Source organism: Dipodomys merriami, unplaced genomic scaffold (assembly GCF_024711535.1).
Source record: "Dipodomys merriami isolate MVZ:Mamm:240054 unplaced genomic scaffold, mDipMer1.0.p SCAF_52, whole genome shotgun sequence".
In the NCBI taxonomy this organism is placed as follows: Eukaryota; Metazoa; Chordata; class Mammalia; order Rodentia; family Heteromyidae; genus Dipodomys; species Dipodomys merriami.
The window spans coordinates 8,303,710-8,317,960 of record NW_027206091.1 but is presented as its reverse complement, the minus strand read 5'-3'; the positions used below and the strand labels follow the sequence as shown (position 1 = coordinate 8,317,960).

Below are 14,251 nucleotides of genomic sequence, written 5' to 3'. Positions count from 1 at the left end.
TCTAAGATAACTTTGAGCCCAAATCCTCAGATCTCAGCCTCCTGAGGAGCTAGGATTACAAAGTGTGAGTAACCAGTGTCTGGCATCTTTCTGCTGCTTTTTTGTTGTTGTTGGTTGTCAGGCTTGAACTCAGGACCCTGAGCTTCTTTTGCTCAAGGCTAATACTCTACCACTTGAGCTATAGCACCACCTCCAGGTTCGTGGTGGTCCATTGGAGATAAGAGTCTCAGAACTTTCGTGTTCAGGCTGGCTTTGAACCTTGATCCTCAGCTCACAGCCTCCTGAGTAGCTAGGATTACAGGCGTGAGCCAGCAGCACCCAACTTTTCTGCTGCTTTCTGTCTGTTTGTCTTGACATTTCTCCATTTTCTTTTGATTATCGGTCATTCTGTTTCTCATTCATGTTTTCTGTCTGTCCTATATCACTGTTTGGGCCTCTGTCTGTCAATGTCTCTTCTTTTGCGCTCTCTCTCTCTCTCTCTCTCTCTCTCTCTCTCTCTCTCTCTCTCTCTCTCTCTCTCTCTCTCTCTCTCTCTCCCTCTCTTCCCCCTTCCCCTGTGCTTCTCCCTCCCCTCTCTCTCTTGCCATCTTATCCAGACTCCATCTCATACCCCTTCCCTTTCTTTCCCTTCCATCCCTTCATCTGTCCACAGAGATGTCCTGCCCAGACAACAGCCACTACGAACTCTGTGGGCCGCCCTGCCCGGCCAGCTGCCCGCCCCCAGCACGGCTCACGACTCCAGCTGTGTGTGAGGGTCCCTGTACCGAGGGCTGCCAGTGTGATGAGGGCTTCGTCCTGAGTGCTGACCACTGTGTCCCCCTGGAGGGCGGCTGCGGCTGCTGGGACAATGGCACCTACCACGAGGCAGGCACTGACTTTTGGGCCGATGCCACCTGCTCCCGGCGGTGCCGCTGTGAATCAGGGAGCGGCTCGCTGGTCTGTACCTCTGCCAGCTGTGGGCCAGGTGAAGAGTGTGCCTTGTTGCCCTCTGGCCAGTATGGTTGCCAACCCACCAGCACTGTTGAATGCCAGGCCTGGGGTGACCCCCATTACATGACCCTGGATGGGCACCGATTTGACTTCCAGGGCAACTGTGAGTATCTTCTGAGTGCACCCTGCCACAAAGCACCCGAGGGCACCGTGGACTTCAATGTCACTGTCGTCAACGAGCACCGGGGCAGCCAGGCTGTCAGCTACACCCGCAGTGTCAGTCTGCAAATCTACGGCCATAGTCTGACCCTCAGCGCCCTCTGGCCCCAAAAGCTACAGGTGAGGGAGCTGCTTCCCCCCACCCCCACTCCCCCTCCCCCAATGCAGAAGGGCTGCCAGCTGTGGGGTGCAAGAGGCTGTAAGGATTGGGCAATTCCTCCTTTTATAGTTATGTTTTTTTCTTGGTGCCTATCTTGGGGCTTGAATTCAAGGCCTGGGCTCTGTCCCTGCCCTTCTTATGCTCAAGGCTATAACACTCTACCATTTGAGCCACAGCTCCACTTCTGAGTTTTGGTTTGTTTTTGTTATGTTTTTATTTTTTGTTGTTGTTGGTGGTGGTCAGGGGACTTGAACTCTGGGCCTGGGTGCTGTCCCTCAGCTCTTCAGCTCAAGGTGAGCTCTCTACCACTTGAGCCACAGCGCCACTGCTGGTTTTCTGGTGGTTTATTGGAGATAAGAGTCTCACAACCTTTCCTGCCTGGGCTGGTTTTGAACTGTGATCCTCAATTCTTAGCCTCCTGAGTAGCTAGGATGACAGGCGTGAGCTACCAGTGCCCGGCTGGGTTTGTTTTTGTTTTTGCTTTTCTTTGTAGTTTAGTGGAAATATGAGTCCCATAGAATTTCTTGCCCGGGCTGGCTTTCAATCACAATCCTCAGATTTCAGTCTTCTGAGTAGCTAGGATTATAGGCGTGAGCCACTGGTGCTTGGCCCTTTCACAGTTTTAACTGAACCATCCTGGGAAGCTCACACTATAGGCCTATTTATAGGGCTTAGAGCACTGATATATGTTTCTCTTAGCCTTGACTTATTCCTCTGGAAATGGTCTTCGTAAAGTACCTGCTTCAGGGTAGCATGGGATAAATGACATTATGTCTATAAATGCTTTATTATTATTATTATTACATTATTACTATTATTACCATTATTATTATTTTGGTGGCTCTTGAACTCAGGGGTATGGGTACTGCTCCTGAGCTTTTTTGCTCAAGGCTTAGTGCTCCACCACTTCTTATTTTTTGTCCGTCATGTGTCTTGAACTCTGGGAGCTGTCCTGGAGCTCTTCAGCTCAAGACCAGTGCTCTACCACTTGAGCTATAGCACCACTTCCCATTTTTCTGGTGGTTAATTGGAGGTAAGAGTCTCCGGGACTTTCCTGTCTGGGCTGGCTTTGAGCTGCGATCCTCAGATCTCAGCCTCTTGAGTAGCTAGGAATACAGGCCTGAACCACTGGTGTCCAACTTGCTCTACCACTTTGAGCCATGTCACCACTTCTGTGGTTAATTGGAGATAAGAGTCTCATGGACCTTCTTGCCCAAGCTGGCTTGGAACTGAGATCCTCACATCTCAGCCTCCTGAGTAGCTAGGATGACCGGCGTGCGACACCAGCACCCAGCAACTTTTTATTTTTTGTCAGTCGTAGGGTTTGAACTCATGTCCTGGGTGCTGTCCTTGAGCTGTTTTTGTTCAAGGCTAGCACTCTACCACTTTGAGCCACAGCTTCACTTCCAACTTTTTTATATTAATATAATAACAGGGGAGGACACCTCTTTGGGGTGGGGGGGAGATCCCATAGCTCCTGAGTGGTAGAGACAGGATGGGATCTCATATTGGGTTCCCCCCACCCCATCCCCTTCCCCGGCAGGTGGACGGCGAGCTGGTGGATCTGCCCTTCCAGCTGGACTCTCGCCTGCACGCTTACCTGAGCGGCAGGGATGTGGTGGTCACCACAACTTTTGGGCTCTCGCTGACTTTCGACGGCAACAACTTCGTGCGCCTGCGCGTGCCCGCGGCGTACGCGGGCGCCCTCTGCGGCCTGTGCGGGAACTACAACAAGGACCCGGCAGACGACCTGACAGCCGTAGGCGGGGACCCAAGCGGTTGGCAAGTAGGGGGCCAGCCAGGCTGCGGAGAATGCGTGCCCGGGCCATGTCCCCCAACCTGCACACCCGAGCAACTGGAGCCCTTCCGTGGTCCCGACGCCTGCGGTGTCATCTCGGACCCCAAAGGCCCATTAGCACCGTGCCACAGCCTCCTGCCACCTGAGCAGTACTTAGAGGCTTGCTTGCTGGATGCCTGCCAGGCTCAGGGCCATCCCGGAGGCCTCTGTCCTGCTGTGGCCACTTATGTGGCAGCCTGTCAGGCCGCTGGGGCCCAGATTGACGAGTGGAGGCGGCCAGACTTCTGTCGTGAGTACTGATCTGTGTATTTGTGTGTGGTGATGGTGGGGGTTCATCTTTCCCCATCCCAGGACTATGAGGCAAGTATCCCCCACACCCCCCCCACCACCAAGGAGCTGGGGACCCATCCTTATTGCCCTGAACAGGTACACCTGACACAGACACACACTGAAATATGGCCAGGTCTGGTAACCCAGTAGGAGGAATTCACTCAGACTGACCTGATCGGAAACCCTGGGCTAGTTCCCCCACACACACCTCCTCTCTGGGGATTCATGCTTCATCTCTCAGTGACCCAGACATGGTGGTGATCCAATCAAAGTCACACAGCAAGGAGCCACTGGTCTCACCTGCTTTGATGTCCTGTGACTGTCTCACACACTGGGATACAGTTGGTCACCCATCATCAGCTAGGTACCAGTGTTCTCTGGGTAGACTGTACATTTAATAACACCAACTGGAGCCTGGCGCTGGTGGTTCATGCCTGTAATCCTAGCTACTCAGAAGGCTGAGATCTGAGGATCGCAGTTCAAAGCCAGCCCGGGCAGGAAAGTCTGTGAGACTCTTCTCTCCAATAAGCCAGAAAACCAGAGCGGCGCTGTGGCTCAAGCGGTAGAGCACTAGCCTTGAGCTGAAGAGCTGAGGGACAGTGCCCAGGCCCAGAGTTCAAGTCCCACATCCAAAACAACGAAAAACAGAAAACAAAAACCGCCAACTGGTTGGATACACTCAGCTAGATCCAGGACCAGCACCGGGAAAGAACTACACACATTTTCCTGGGAAATTTTCTTCAGGCAGATAGATCTACTGGGTCAAGTTTACACCTAATCAGGTACATAAATATCAGTCTTTGCCTGAAAAATGCTTTATCAGAATCTGACAGGTTTTCCAGGTCTTGTCAGATACCACAGCCAGGTACACTCAGGCTGACTGGTTCCATGATCACAGTCAGACCCTGAGACAGCCATGGCTAGTTTGAATCCTGCCTATTCAACTCAAGAGGCACAGTCATTTAACTCTTCCCTCCCTCCCTCTCTCCCTCCCTCCCTTCTTCCTTCCTCCCTCCCTCCCTTCTTCCTTCCTTCTTTCCTTCCTTCCTTCCCCTCTCTCTCATTCTCTCTCTCTCTCTCTCTCTCTCTCTCTCTCTCTCTCTCTCTCTCTCTCTCTCTCTCTCTCTCTCTCTCTCCTCTTTCTCTCTTTCTAAATTTCTTTCAAGTTCTAGGGCTTGAACTCAGGGCTTGGACACTGTCTCTGAGCCTCTTTATGTTCAAGGCTAGTAATCCATTGCTTACAGGGCCACTTCCAGGTTTCAAGTTCAAGCCCCAGGACCAGCACACACACACACACACACACACACACACACACACACACACACACACACACACACACACACACACACACACACACCAGGTACTTGGTCAAGTTAACACACATCTGGTCGGGGAGATCTGGTCATGTCTCACCACCCCCATACTGAATCCCCCCATGAGATGCTCTGGATCACCCCTCCACACTTGGTCCAGACAGGGTCTCCCATTAGGGACCTATGCTTGTCTCACTTGTGCACCTGCTTTGTACCTGTCATATGTCCACAGCTCTCCAGTGCCCTGCCAACAGCCACTATGAGCTTTGCGGTAACTCCTGCCCAGTGAGCTGCCCCAGCCTCTCTGCGCCCGAGGGCTGTGAGCCCACCTGCCATGAAGGCTGTGCCTGCGATGCTGGCTTCGTGCTCAGTGGTGACACTTGTGTGCCAGTGAGCCAGTGTGGCTGTCTCCATGGTGGCCGCTACTACCCGCTCGGCTCAGTCTTCTACCCGGGCCCTGAGTGCGAGCGGCGCTGTGAATGCGGACCAGGGGGCAAGGTCAGCTGCCAGGAGGGTGCGGCCTGTGGTCCCTATGAAGAGTGCCGGGTAGAGGAAGGCGTGCAGGCCTGCCATCCTACGGGCTGTGGCCGCTGTCTGGCCAATGAGGGAATCCATTACGTCACCCTGGATGGGCGTGTCTATGACCTGCATGGCTCTTGCTCCTATGTCTTGGCCCAAGTCTGTCAACCCAAACCCGGAGAGGAGAACTTTGCCATCGTGTTAGAGAAGGACTCGGCTGGCCAGCCCCAACGTGTGCTGGTGACTGTGAACGACCAGGTTGTGACTCTGGCTAAAGGACAGCAGGTGAGTGAACTTTGACGCTGTTTTGGGATTGGGGTTGGGGGGAGACACGCTGGGCTTGGGTGCTGGCCCTCAGCTCTTCAGCTCAAGGCTAGTGCTCTACCGCTTGAGCCACAGCACCAGTTTTCTGGTGGTTAATTGGAAATAAGAGTCTCATGGACTTTCTTGCCCAGGCTGTCTTTGAACCACGATCCTCAGATCTCAGCCCCCTGAGTAGCTAGGATGACAGGCATGAGCCACCGGTGCTTGGCTTACTTTGGGATTTTTAACATGACCTTAACCTACATTAGAACTTGGGGTACAACTATGGCTTGAAGTTCTTCCCTGAGGGTGGGAGATGTCTCAAGCTTCATGCTGGACAGCCTGACCTGAATGATCTGTGACTCTCTACTCATTCAGGTCACCATAGATGGCCAGCTGGTGACCCTGCCTGTGGCCATGGGTAGCGTGCGAGTGACCGCAGAAGGCCGCAACATGATTCTCCAGACAACCAAGGGGCTGCGCCTCCTCTTTGATGGAGATGCCCACATCCTCATCTCCATCCCCAGCCCCTTCCATGGACGGGTCTGCGGCCTCTGTGGGAACTTCAACAGCAACTGGACAGATGACTTCAGGTTCCCCAATGGCACGATGTCCCCCAGTGTGGAGGCTTTTGCAGAATCATGGCGTGCGCCCGGCTCTGTCGAGGGCTGTAGCGAGGGCTGTGGACCCAAAGGCTGCCCCGTGTGCTTGGCAGAGGAGACAGCAAAGTACGAGGACAACAAGGCCTGTGGGAAGCTCCGTGACCCCAAAGGCCCCTTCGCAGCCTGTCACGGAGTGGTGAATCCCACAGAATACTTCCGCCAGTGCGTGTACGACCAGTGTGCCCACCAGGGCGATGTGGCCTTTCTCTGCCGCAGCCTGGCAGCCTACACGGCCGCCTGCCAGGCAGCTGGTGCCACTGTGAAATCCTGGAGGACAGACAGCTTCTGCCGTGAGTGTCCATGGGCCCCTCAGAGGCCACCTCCCTGCCACTCAGGGGCTGTCCCTTCCTCTAGTAGCCCATTGTCCCCAAACCTCACCCTTGACTTCTCTGCGTAGGGATCAACCCAGTTCTTCTGCGGTAACTTGGGAGAAGTTGGGGTACCCTGGAACCCACATAAAAGCCTTTGTCTGTGTCTTACCACCCTTTCCAGTGGAGGGAAGGCTACAGAGATTAGACTTCCAGATATAATGCAGTACACGCACACCCCCCTCTTGCCAGTACTGGGTGCTCTGTTCCTGAGCTTTTGTGCTCAAGGCTAGTGCTCTATCACTTGAGCCACAGCTCCAACTTCTGACTTTCTTTTGTTGTTGTTTGTATAAAGGTGGTATACATAAGTCAGATAAAGAATACCTTGATTTTTGGACCAGGTCACCTCTTCACTTCTGTTTTTGTTTTTGTTCCCATTTTTGCTGGTCCTAGGGCTTGAACTCAGGTCCTGGGTGCTGCCCCTGAGCTCCTTTTGCTCAAGGCTAGTGCTCTACCACTTGAGCCACAGCGCCACTTCCTGGTTTTTCTGTGATTAATTGGAGTTAAGAATCTTGTGGGTTTTCCTGCTCAGGCTGGCTTTGAACCATGATCCTCAGATCTCAGCCTTTTGAGTAGCTAGGATTACAGGCCTGAGCCAGCAGGGCCACTTCGGGCTTTTTGATGATTCATTGGAGATTGAGTCTCATAGACTTTTTTGCTTAGACTGGCTTCGAACCCCGATCCTTAGGTCTCAGCCTCCTGAATACTTAGGATGACAGATGTGAGCCACCAGCATCCAAGGCTTCCATTGCTTTTTCCGCTGCGCTTGCAGCGCGGTGACCCCATCCTACCTCTTCTCTCTGCAGCTCTCCAGTGCCCCGACCACAGCCACTACTCCGTGTGCACTCGCTCCTGTCAGGGCTCCTGTGCTGCCCTCTCTGGCCTCACTGGCTGCTCCTCTCTCTGCTTTGAGGGTTGTGAGTGTGACGACCGCTTCCTGCTCTCCCAGGGTGTCTGCATCCCTGTCCAAGAATGTGGCTGTGCTCATAATGGCCACTATCTGCCGGTGAGCAGGGGCTGGGGGTGGGCCGCGTGGTGGGAGGAGCTTAAAGGGGACTCACATCTGGGATTAAGTTTCTATTCAAGAATGGAGCTAGGAGAGCTACCCTATGTCCCAGCTAGATGACTCAAGGTGGGTAAATCTGCCCTGTAGTAATTTCTCAGCTAATCATCCCAGACTTGGTAGCTGAAAACAAGGGACATGCACCCCCTTCCCATCCCTTTTCCTCCCACACCCCCTCCCCCAGTTTTGGAGGTTACAGGTGAGAAATCAGCGTCAAGCCTGGTGATGTACTACTTGAACCACATCTCCACTTCCAGCTTTTTGTTGGTTCAGTGGCGATAAGAGTTTCTCAGATTTGTCTACCAGGGCTGGCTTAGAACAGTGAGCCTCAGATCTCAGCCTCCTGATTTGTTAGGATTACTGGCATGAGCCACCAGCGCCTAGCATCTCACTTCATTTCTTTTTCTTCTTCTTCTTGTTATTATAAAGGTGATATACAAAGGGGGTAGAATTCCATCAGTCAAGTAAACAGTGCATTTCTTTTTGGAAAATGTCATCCCTTCCCTGGTTCTCTCCCACCTTTTCCCTCCTGTCCCCACCAAGTTGCATAGCTCATTTTCAACAAAATCCCTTCCTTCCTTCCTTTCGTCAGTCATGGGCTTGAACTTGGAGCCTGAGAGCTGTCCTGGAGCTCTTTCACTCAAGGCTGTTGCCCTATCACTTTGAGCCACAGTGCAACTTCCTGTTTTCTGTTTATTGGAGATAAGAGTCTCACGGACTTTCCTGCCTAGGTTGACTTCAAACTACAATCCTCAGATCTCAGCCTCCTGTATAGCTAGGATATGAGTCACCTGCACCTAGTTAACATAGTCCACTTCTTTTTCTTTGTTTTTGTTTTTGTTGCTTGTGGGGCTTGAACTCTAGGTCTGGGCAGTGTGCCTGAGCTCTTCAGCTCAAGGCGAGTACTCTACCCCTTGAGCAACAGTGCCACATCTGGTTTTCTGGTGGTTAATTGGAGATATAAGAGTCTCATGGATTTTCCTGCCCAGGCTGGCTTTGAATGGCCATCCTCAGATCTCAGCCTCCTGAGTATCTAGGTTTACAGGTGTGAGCCACCAGCACCTGTAACCATTTCTAACTAAGAGTCTGCTCCCAACTCCTGCCTGTGTGAATACACAGGGTTGTAAGACTCACTGCCATTGCCAAGTGGCTCTCACCAGGTCCTTTCTGCACACAGATGAACTCCTCACTGCTGACTGAAGACTGCAGCCAGCGTTGTTCCTGCTCCTCAAGTGCAGTCCTTACATGCCAGGAGGCTGGCTGCCCATCAGGCCATGTCTGTGAGATCCAGGAGGGTATTCACGATTGCTGGCCTGCCCGTGGTCTCTGCTCCGTCTCCCTGGGTACCAACCTCACCACCTTCGATGGAGCCTACGGTGCCATCAGCTCTTCTGGATTTTATGAGCTCTCTTCCCTCTGCCCGGGACTACAGAACATTCCCTGGTACCGGGTAGTTATTGATGTGCAGTCTTGCCAGGACAATGTGCAAACTGTGGGTGAAGTTCACATCTTTTTCCAGGAAGGGCTGGTCACGGTAACTCCACACAAAGGCGTGTGGGTAAGTATGGTCATGGGTAGGTGCAAATGTCTCCCCTGGGCTTTTGCTTTTCTCATTGTGTCCTGTATTCCTGGTTACCTGGTTGACTTGCTGGGTTTTTTTTCTTTTTGTTGGTCACAGGGCTTGAACTCAGGGCCCGGGCACTGTTCCTGAGCTCTTCAGCTCAATGCTAGCACTCTACCACTTTGAGCCACAGTGCCACTTCCAGTTTTCTGGTCGTTACCTGGAGACAACAATCTCATGGCCTTTCCTGCCTAGGCCAGCTTTGAACTGGGATCCTCAGATCTCAGCCTCCCGAGTAGATAGGATTACAGGCGTGAGCCACTGGCACCTGGCTGCTATCTGTTTTTCTTAGCCAGAACTCTGTAAGTTGATCTCTGGATTTGTGTACCTGTCTCAATATTTCAGAGTTCGTCCCTCTGTTCAGGCTGAGTCCTTGAGGAGCAAGTAGATTCTCAAGTAATGGAATAGTTTTGGTATTAGTATTCACCTAGACTCTGATCGTTACAAATCACAGAAAACGACTTTCTTTCTTTTCTTTCTTTTTTTTTTTTTTTGTTGGACTTTTAGCTATAACAGTTCTTATTTTTTTTATTTTTTGGTCTGGTTGTGGGGCCTGAACTCTGGGCCTGAGCACTGTCCCTCAGCTCTTCAGCACAAGGCTAGTGCCTTACCACTTGAGCCACAGCACCACTTCCGGCTTTTTTCTTTTTGCTTATGTGGTGCTGAGGAATTGAATCCAGGGCCTCAGGCATGCAAGGCAAGCACTCTACTACTGAGCCACCTTCCCAGCCCCAGAAAACGACTTTCAAAGTGAATTAAGTAAAGATAAATCCATTAGTCTATATAACTAGAGCATCCTAAGATAGAGCCTTTGGAATGACTGGATCCAGGTACCCTGGGAATAGTTCCAGGTTGTACCTCCATCTTCTAGACTTCTTGTCCACTCAGTCAGCTTCATTCTCAGACAAGCTCTCTTTTCACAGGCACAGAGATAATCCCCTTCTATGTCCCAAGCATAACATTCCACTAGTCTTAGCACCTCAGTAGCAAGTGGTCTAACCAATGCATGGCATTACTTCTCACTGGGGCCAGTTTGGATCACATGACCACTGGCAGAACTAATTATTGGTGGTCTTATCATCTCAATGATGTTAATTGGTCAGGCTGAAGTCACATGACCCACCAGGGATTTACCCAAGATCTTTCCTTTTTTTGGGGGGGGGGGGGAGGTCTGGTCGTGGGGCCTGAACTCTGGGCCTGGGCGCTGTCCCTCTGCTCTTCAACTCAAGTCTAGCACTCTACCACTTGAGCCACAGCGCCACTTCTGGCTTTTTTTCCCCCTGCTTACGTGGTGCTGAGGAATTGAACCCAGGGCCTCAGGCATGCAAGGCAAGCGCTGTACCACTGAGCCACCTTCCCAGCCCCCCAAGATCTTTCCTAAATGCAGTAATTCATTTATGTGGGTAGGGAACCTTTTTTCTTTTCTTCTCTTTTTCTTTTTTCTTTTTTTTTCTTTCTTTCTTTTTTTTTTTTTTTTTTTTTTTTTTTTGGTCGTGGGGCTTGAACTCTGGACCTGGGTGCTGTCCCTCAGCTCTTCAGCTCAAGGTGAATGCTCTACCACTTGAGCCACAGAACCACTTCCAGTTTTCTTGTAGTTTATTGGCAATAAAAGTCTCACAGACTTTCCTGTCTGGGCTGGCTTTGAACCAAGATCCTCAGATCCTCAGCCTCCTGAGTAGCTTGGATTACAGGTGTGAACCACCAGCGCATGGCCTAGGGAACCTTTTTCTACTAAGGGCAATTTGGATATTATAATTTGCAATCCTTACAAAGTCATCAATACATGCAAATGGACCCTGGAAGCTGACAAAAAAATAATACAAAGCCCAACACTGGTATCTCGTGCCTGTAATCCTTGCCACTCAGGAGGCTGAGATCTCAGGATCATGATTTGAAGCCAGCCTGAGCAGGAAAGTCTGAGACTTCATCAACCACCAAAAAGCCCAAAGTGGAGCTGTGGCTCAAGTGGTAGAGCCACAGCCTTGCACAAAAGAAAAAAGAAAGCTATGAGAGAGTTCCCAGGCCCTGAGTTCAATTAAGTGTGAGCTTGCCTCTCCATATGGTGCATTTCTCCAGGTCTCCATCTCTTTCAGCACCTCCTGCTTTGCTTTAGCACCTTGAACTTGGTGCTTGGGCATTCCATGCTGGAAACCCTCCATTTCTCCGGTGGCTCTGTCCTCACATTCTTCTTCATCACCAGGTGAATGGTCTCCGGGTGGATCTTCCAGCTAATGTATCATCTGTGTCTGTGAGCCAATCACCTGACTCTATACTAGTCCACCAGAAGGAAGGGGTCCAGGTGAGGCTTGGAACCAATGGGCAGCTGGCTGTGATGATCAGTGACAGCCATACTGGCCTGCTGTGTGGGGCTTGTGGAAACTTTGATGGGGACCAGAACAATGACTTGCCCAACTCCCTGGGGAAGACAGTGATGGAGAAATGGAGAGCACCAGACTTCTCTCCATGGTAAGGAATGTGGTAAGGGATGTGGCTTCGTGGGGACAGGGACCCTTGAGTCCTCATGGACAAGTGGGGGGGGGCAGTTTGGGATGGGGAAATGTCTGTAAGATAAGGTGCTGATTATCTGTCCCTTGCAGTTACAACTGAGGAATCATTCATGGACAATGAAGACTTTATGGACCAGAAATGAAGATTTCAAGACCTGACCTCCCTAGAGGTCACAATGTTTGAAGATTGTCCTTGTATGTCCCCCTTCCCACTCCACATGCTACCCCTCTGCCAAACTACTGAGACCAAATGTAAGAGCATTGAGTAAATATCTCCAGTCAAGTTGCATGCCAGTGTGTCTGTCTCATTCTGTACCATCTCTGATTTCCTTCCTACACAGCAGGGGAACCTGGATGTGTAGATTTTTACTGGCTGAGAGGATGGATGGATGCATTCATGCATAAGATGCATGGGTAGCCAGGTGCTAGTGGTTCATGCCTGTAATCCTAGCTTCTCATGAGGATGAGATCTGAGAATCATGATTTGAAGCTAGTCCAGGCAGGAAAGTTCATGAGGATCTAAGCCAGAAGGAAGCTGTGGCTCAAGTGGTAGAGGGGTAGCCTTAAGCAAAAAAGCTCAGGGAGGGGGTGGGAACGTAGCTTAGTGGTAAAGTGCTGACCTAGCATACATGATGCCCTGGGTTTGATTCCTCAGTACCACATAAACAGAAAAAGCCAGAAGTATAGTGCTGTGGCTAAAGTGGTAGAGCACTATCCTTGAGAAAAGCAGCTTAGGGACATTGCCCAGGTCCTGAATTCAATCCCCAGGACTGGCAAAAAAAAAAAAAAGCTCAGGAAAACTGTCCCAGGATTAGTGGGTATGTACACGAACAGGTAGGTAGATGAAGAAATAGGTGTTGTGGAGGGTAGGGAAATAGATTAAGAATTGGAATAGATTAATAATCTATTGCTGGCACTGTTCACAATAGCTAGGATATGGAAACAACCCAGATGCCCCACCACAGATGAATGGATCCAAAAATTGTGGTATCTATACACAATGGAATATTATGCAGCCATTAGAAATGACAAAATAATGGCATTTGCAGGGAAATGGATGGCGCTAGAAGGAATCATGTTGAGCGAGGTAAGCCAAGAACGAAGAGACAAATGGTACATGGTCTCCCTGATAAGTGGATGCTAAATCCAAAATGTTAGGTGATACGACAAAACTACAGGACTTAAGAAACAAAGAACTCCCACTCATCTGGTTGAACCACTACTAAATATCCCCATGCTGCTGATCACATGTACGGTGTATAACATGTTAACATCGTTATATGTTAAAGACTGTGATAGACAATTTGCTCCAGGAAAGTTAGAATGTGACTTTAAATGAGCATCATTATTCCACAATACTGTGAAATTCGGGAAATTATGTAATCACTTAATCACAATCAAAAAAAAAAAAAGAACCTGGGGAAGGTAGGGAGGGAAGGGATGGTAGGGGGAAAACAATGGAGGGGGTAACAATGTTCAATAGGAAGTGTACTCATTACCTCACTCATGTAACTGTAACCCTCTGTATAGTATCTTTACAATTAAAAAAAAAAAAAAAAAAGAATCTATTGCTGGATGCTGGTGGCTCAAGCCTGTAATCCCAGTACACAGGAAGATGAGATCTGAGAATTGCCAGCCTGGGCAGAAAAGTCAGGGTGAGACTCTTTTATCTCCAATTAACCACTCAAAAACCCGGAAGTGGAGCTGTAGCTTAGCTGTGGGTAGAGTGCTAGCCTAGAGTCAAAGAAGCTCAGGGAGAGCACCCGAGCCCCACAACTGAACCCCCAAAATAAAAAATCTACTGGGATATAGATTAAGATGACTGACTGGATGGAGGGAAGAAGTAGAAGATGAAGACACAGATCAACAGATTCTGGATTTTGGCTTTATCATCAATAGCCCTAGCCAATTACTCAAGTTATGTCTGACTCAGTTTCCCTGATCTTGAAAGTGAAACGACAAAGCCGAGCGCTGGTGGCTCACACCTAAGCTACCCAAAGGAGGTTGAAATCTGAAGATCACAGTTCAAAGCCAACCCTGACAGAAAAGTCCGTAAGACTCTCATCCAATTAACTAGTTTTAAAAAAAGGCCCTGCAGCTCACATGGTACGCCTTGAGTAGTTCAAACCCAGTACCGGCACAAACAAAAGAAATAATGGGGGGGGGGAAATCATCGCTGAGAAGCCCAGGGTACAAGTGAGGTCTAACAGGATCACCGCAGAGCCCGCGTTGAGGGCGAGGGGCGGGACAAAGGGGAAACCGGAAGCAGCCTTGAGCTAAGGATTGCGGAACGCACTAAGAGGAGAAGACCAATCACAAGTGTAAGGGGCGGTGCTTAGCCAGGCAAAGAGCCCCGCCCACTGCGCAGGCGCGCTGAGTTCCGGGCTCTGTGAGGCCGGGGGCGGGATTTACGTGGTTGCGTCACGCGCCGGACACTGCCGCGCGCCTGCGCTCCTTT

The 14,251-nt window shown here is 50.5% G+C and overlaps 1 protein-coding gene across 1 annotated transcript in view; it reads left to right on the top strand.

Annotated features, from left to right (window-relative positions):
- The window catches only part of LOC138811175 (IgGFc-binding protein-like), a 30,086-nt gene extending 18,004 nt beyond the window's left edge, over positions 1-12,082 (top strand). Inside the window, exons 12-19 of the mRNA XM_069998845.1 lie at positions 653-1,269; positions 2,853-3,396; positions 4,983-5,554; positions 5,951-6,524; positions 7,409-7,608; positions 8,843-9,223; positions 11,487-11,752; positions 11,884-12,082. Of these exons, the coding sequence (XP_069854946.1) occupies positions 653-1,269; positions 2,853-3,396; positions 4,983-5,554; positions 5,951-6,524; positions 7,409-7,608; positions 8,843-9,223; positions 11,487-11,752; positions 11,884-11,893 (3,164 nt within the window). The 3' untranslated portion in view covers positions 11,894-12,082. The remainder of the gene's footprint in view (positions 1-652; positions 1,270-2,852; positions 3,397-4,982; positions 5,555-5,950; positions 6,525-7,408; positions 7,609-8,842; positions 9,224-11,486; positions 11,753-11,883) is intronic.
- Positions 12,083-14,251: the final 2,169 nt, after the last annotated feature.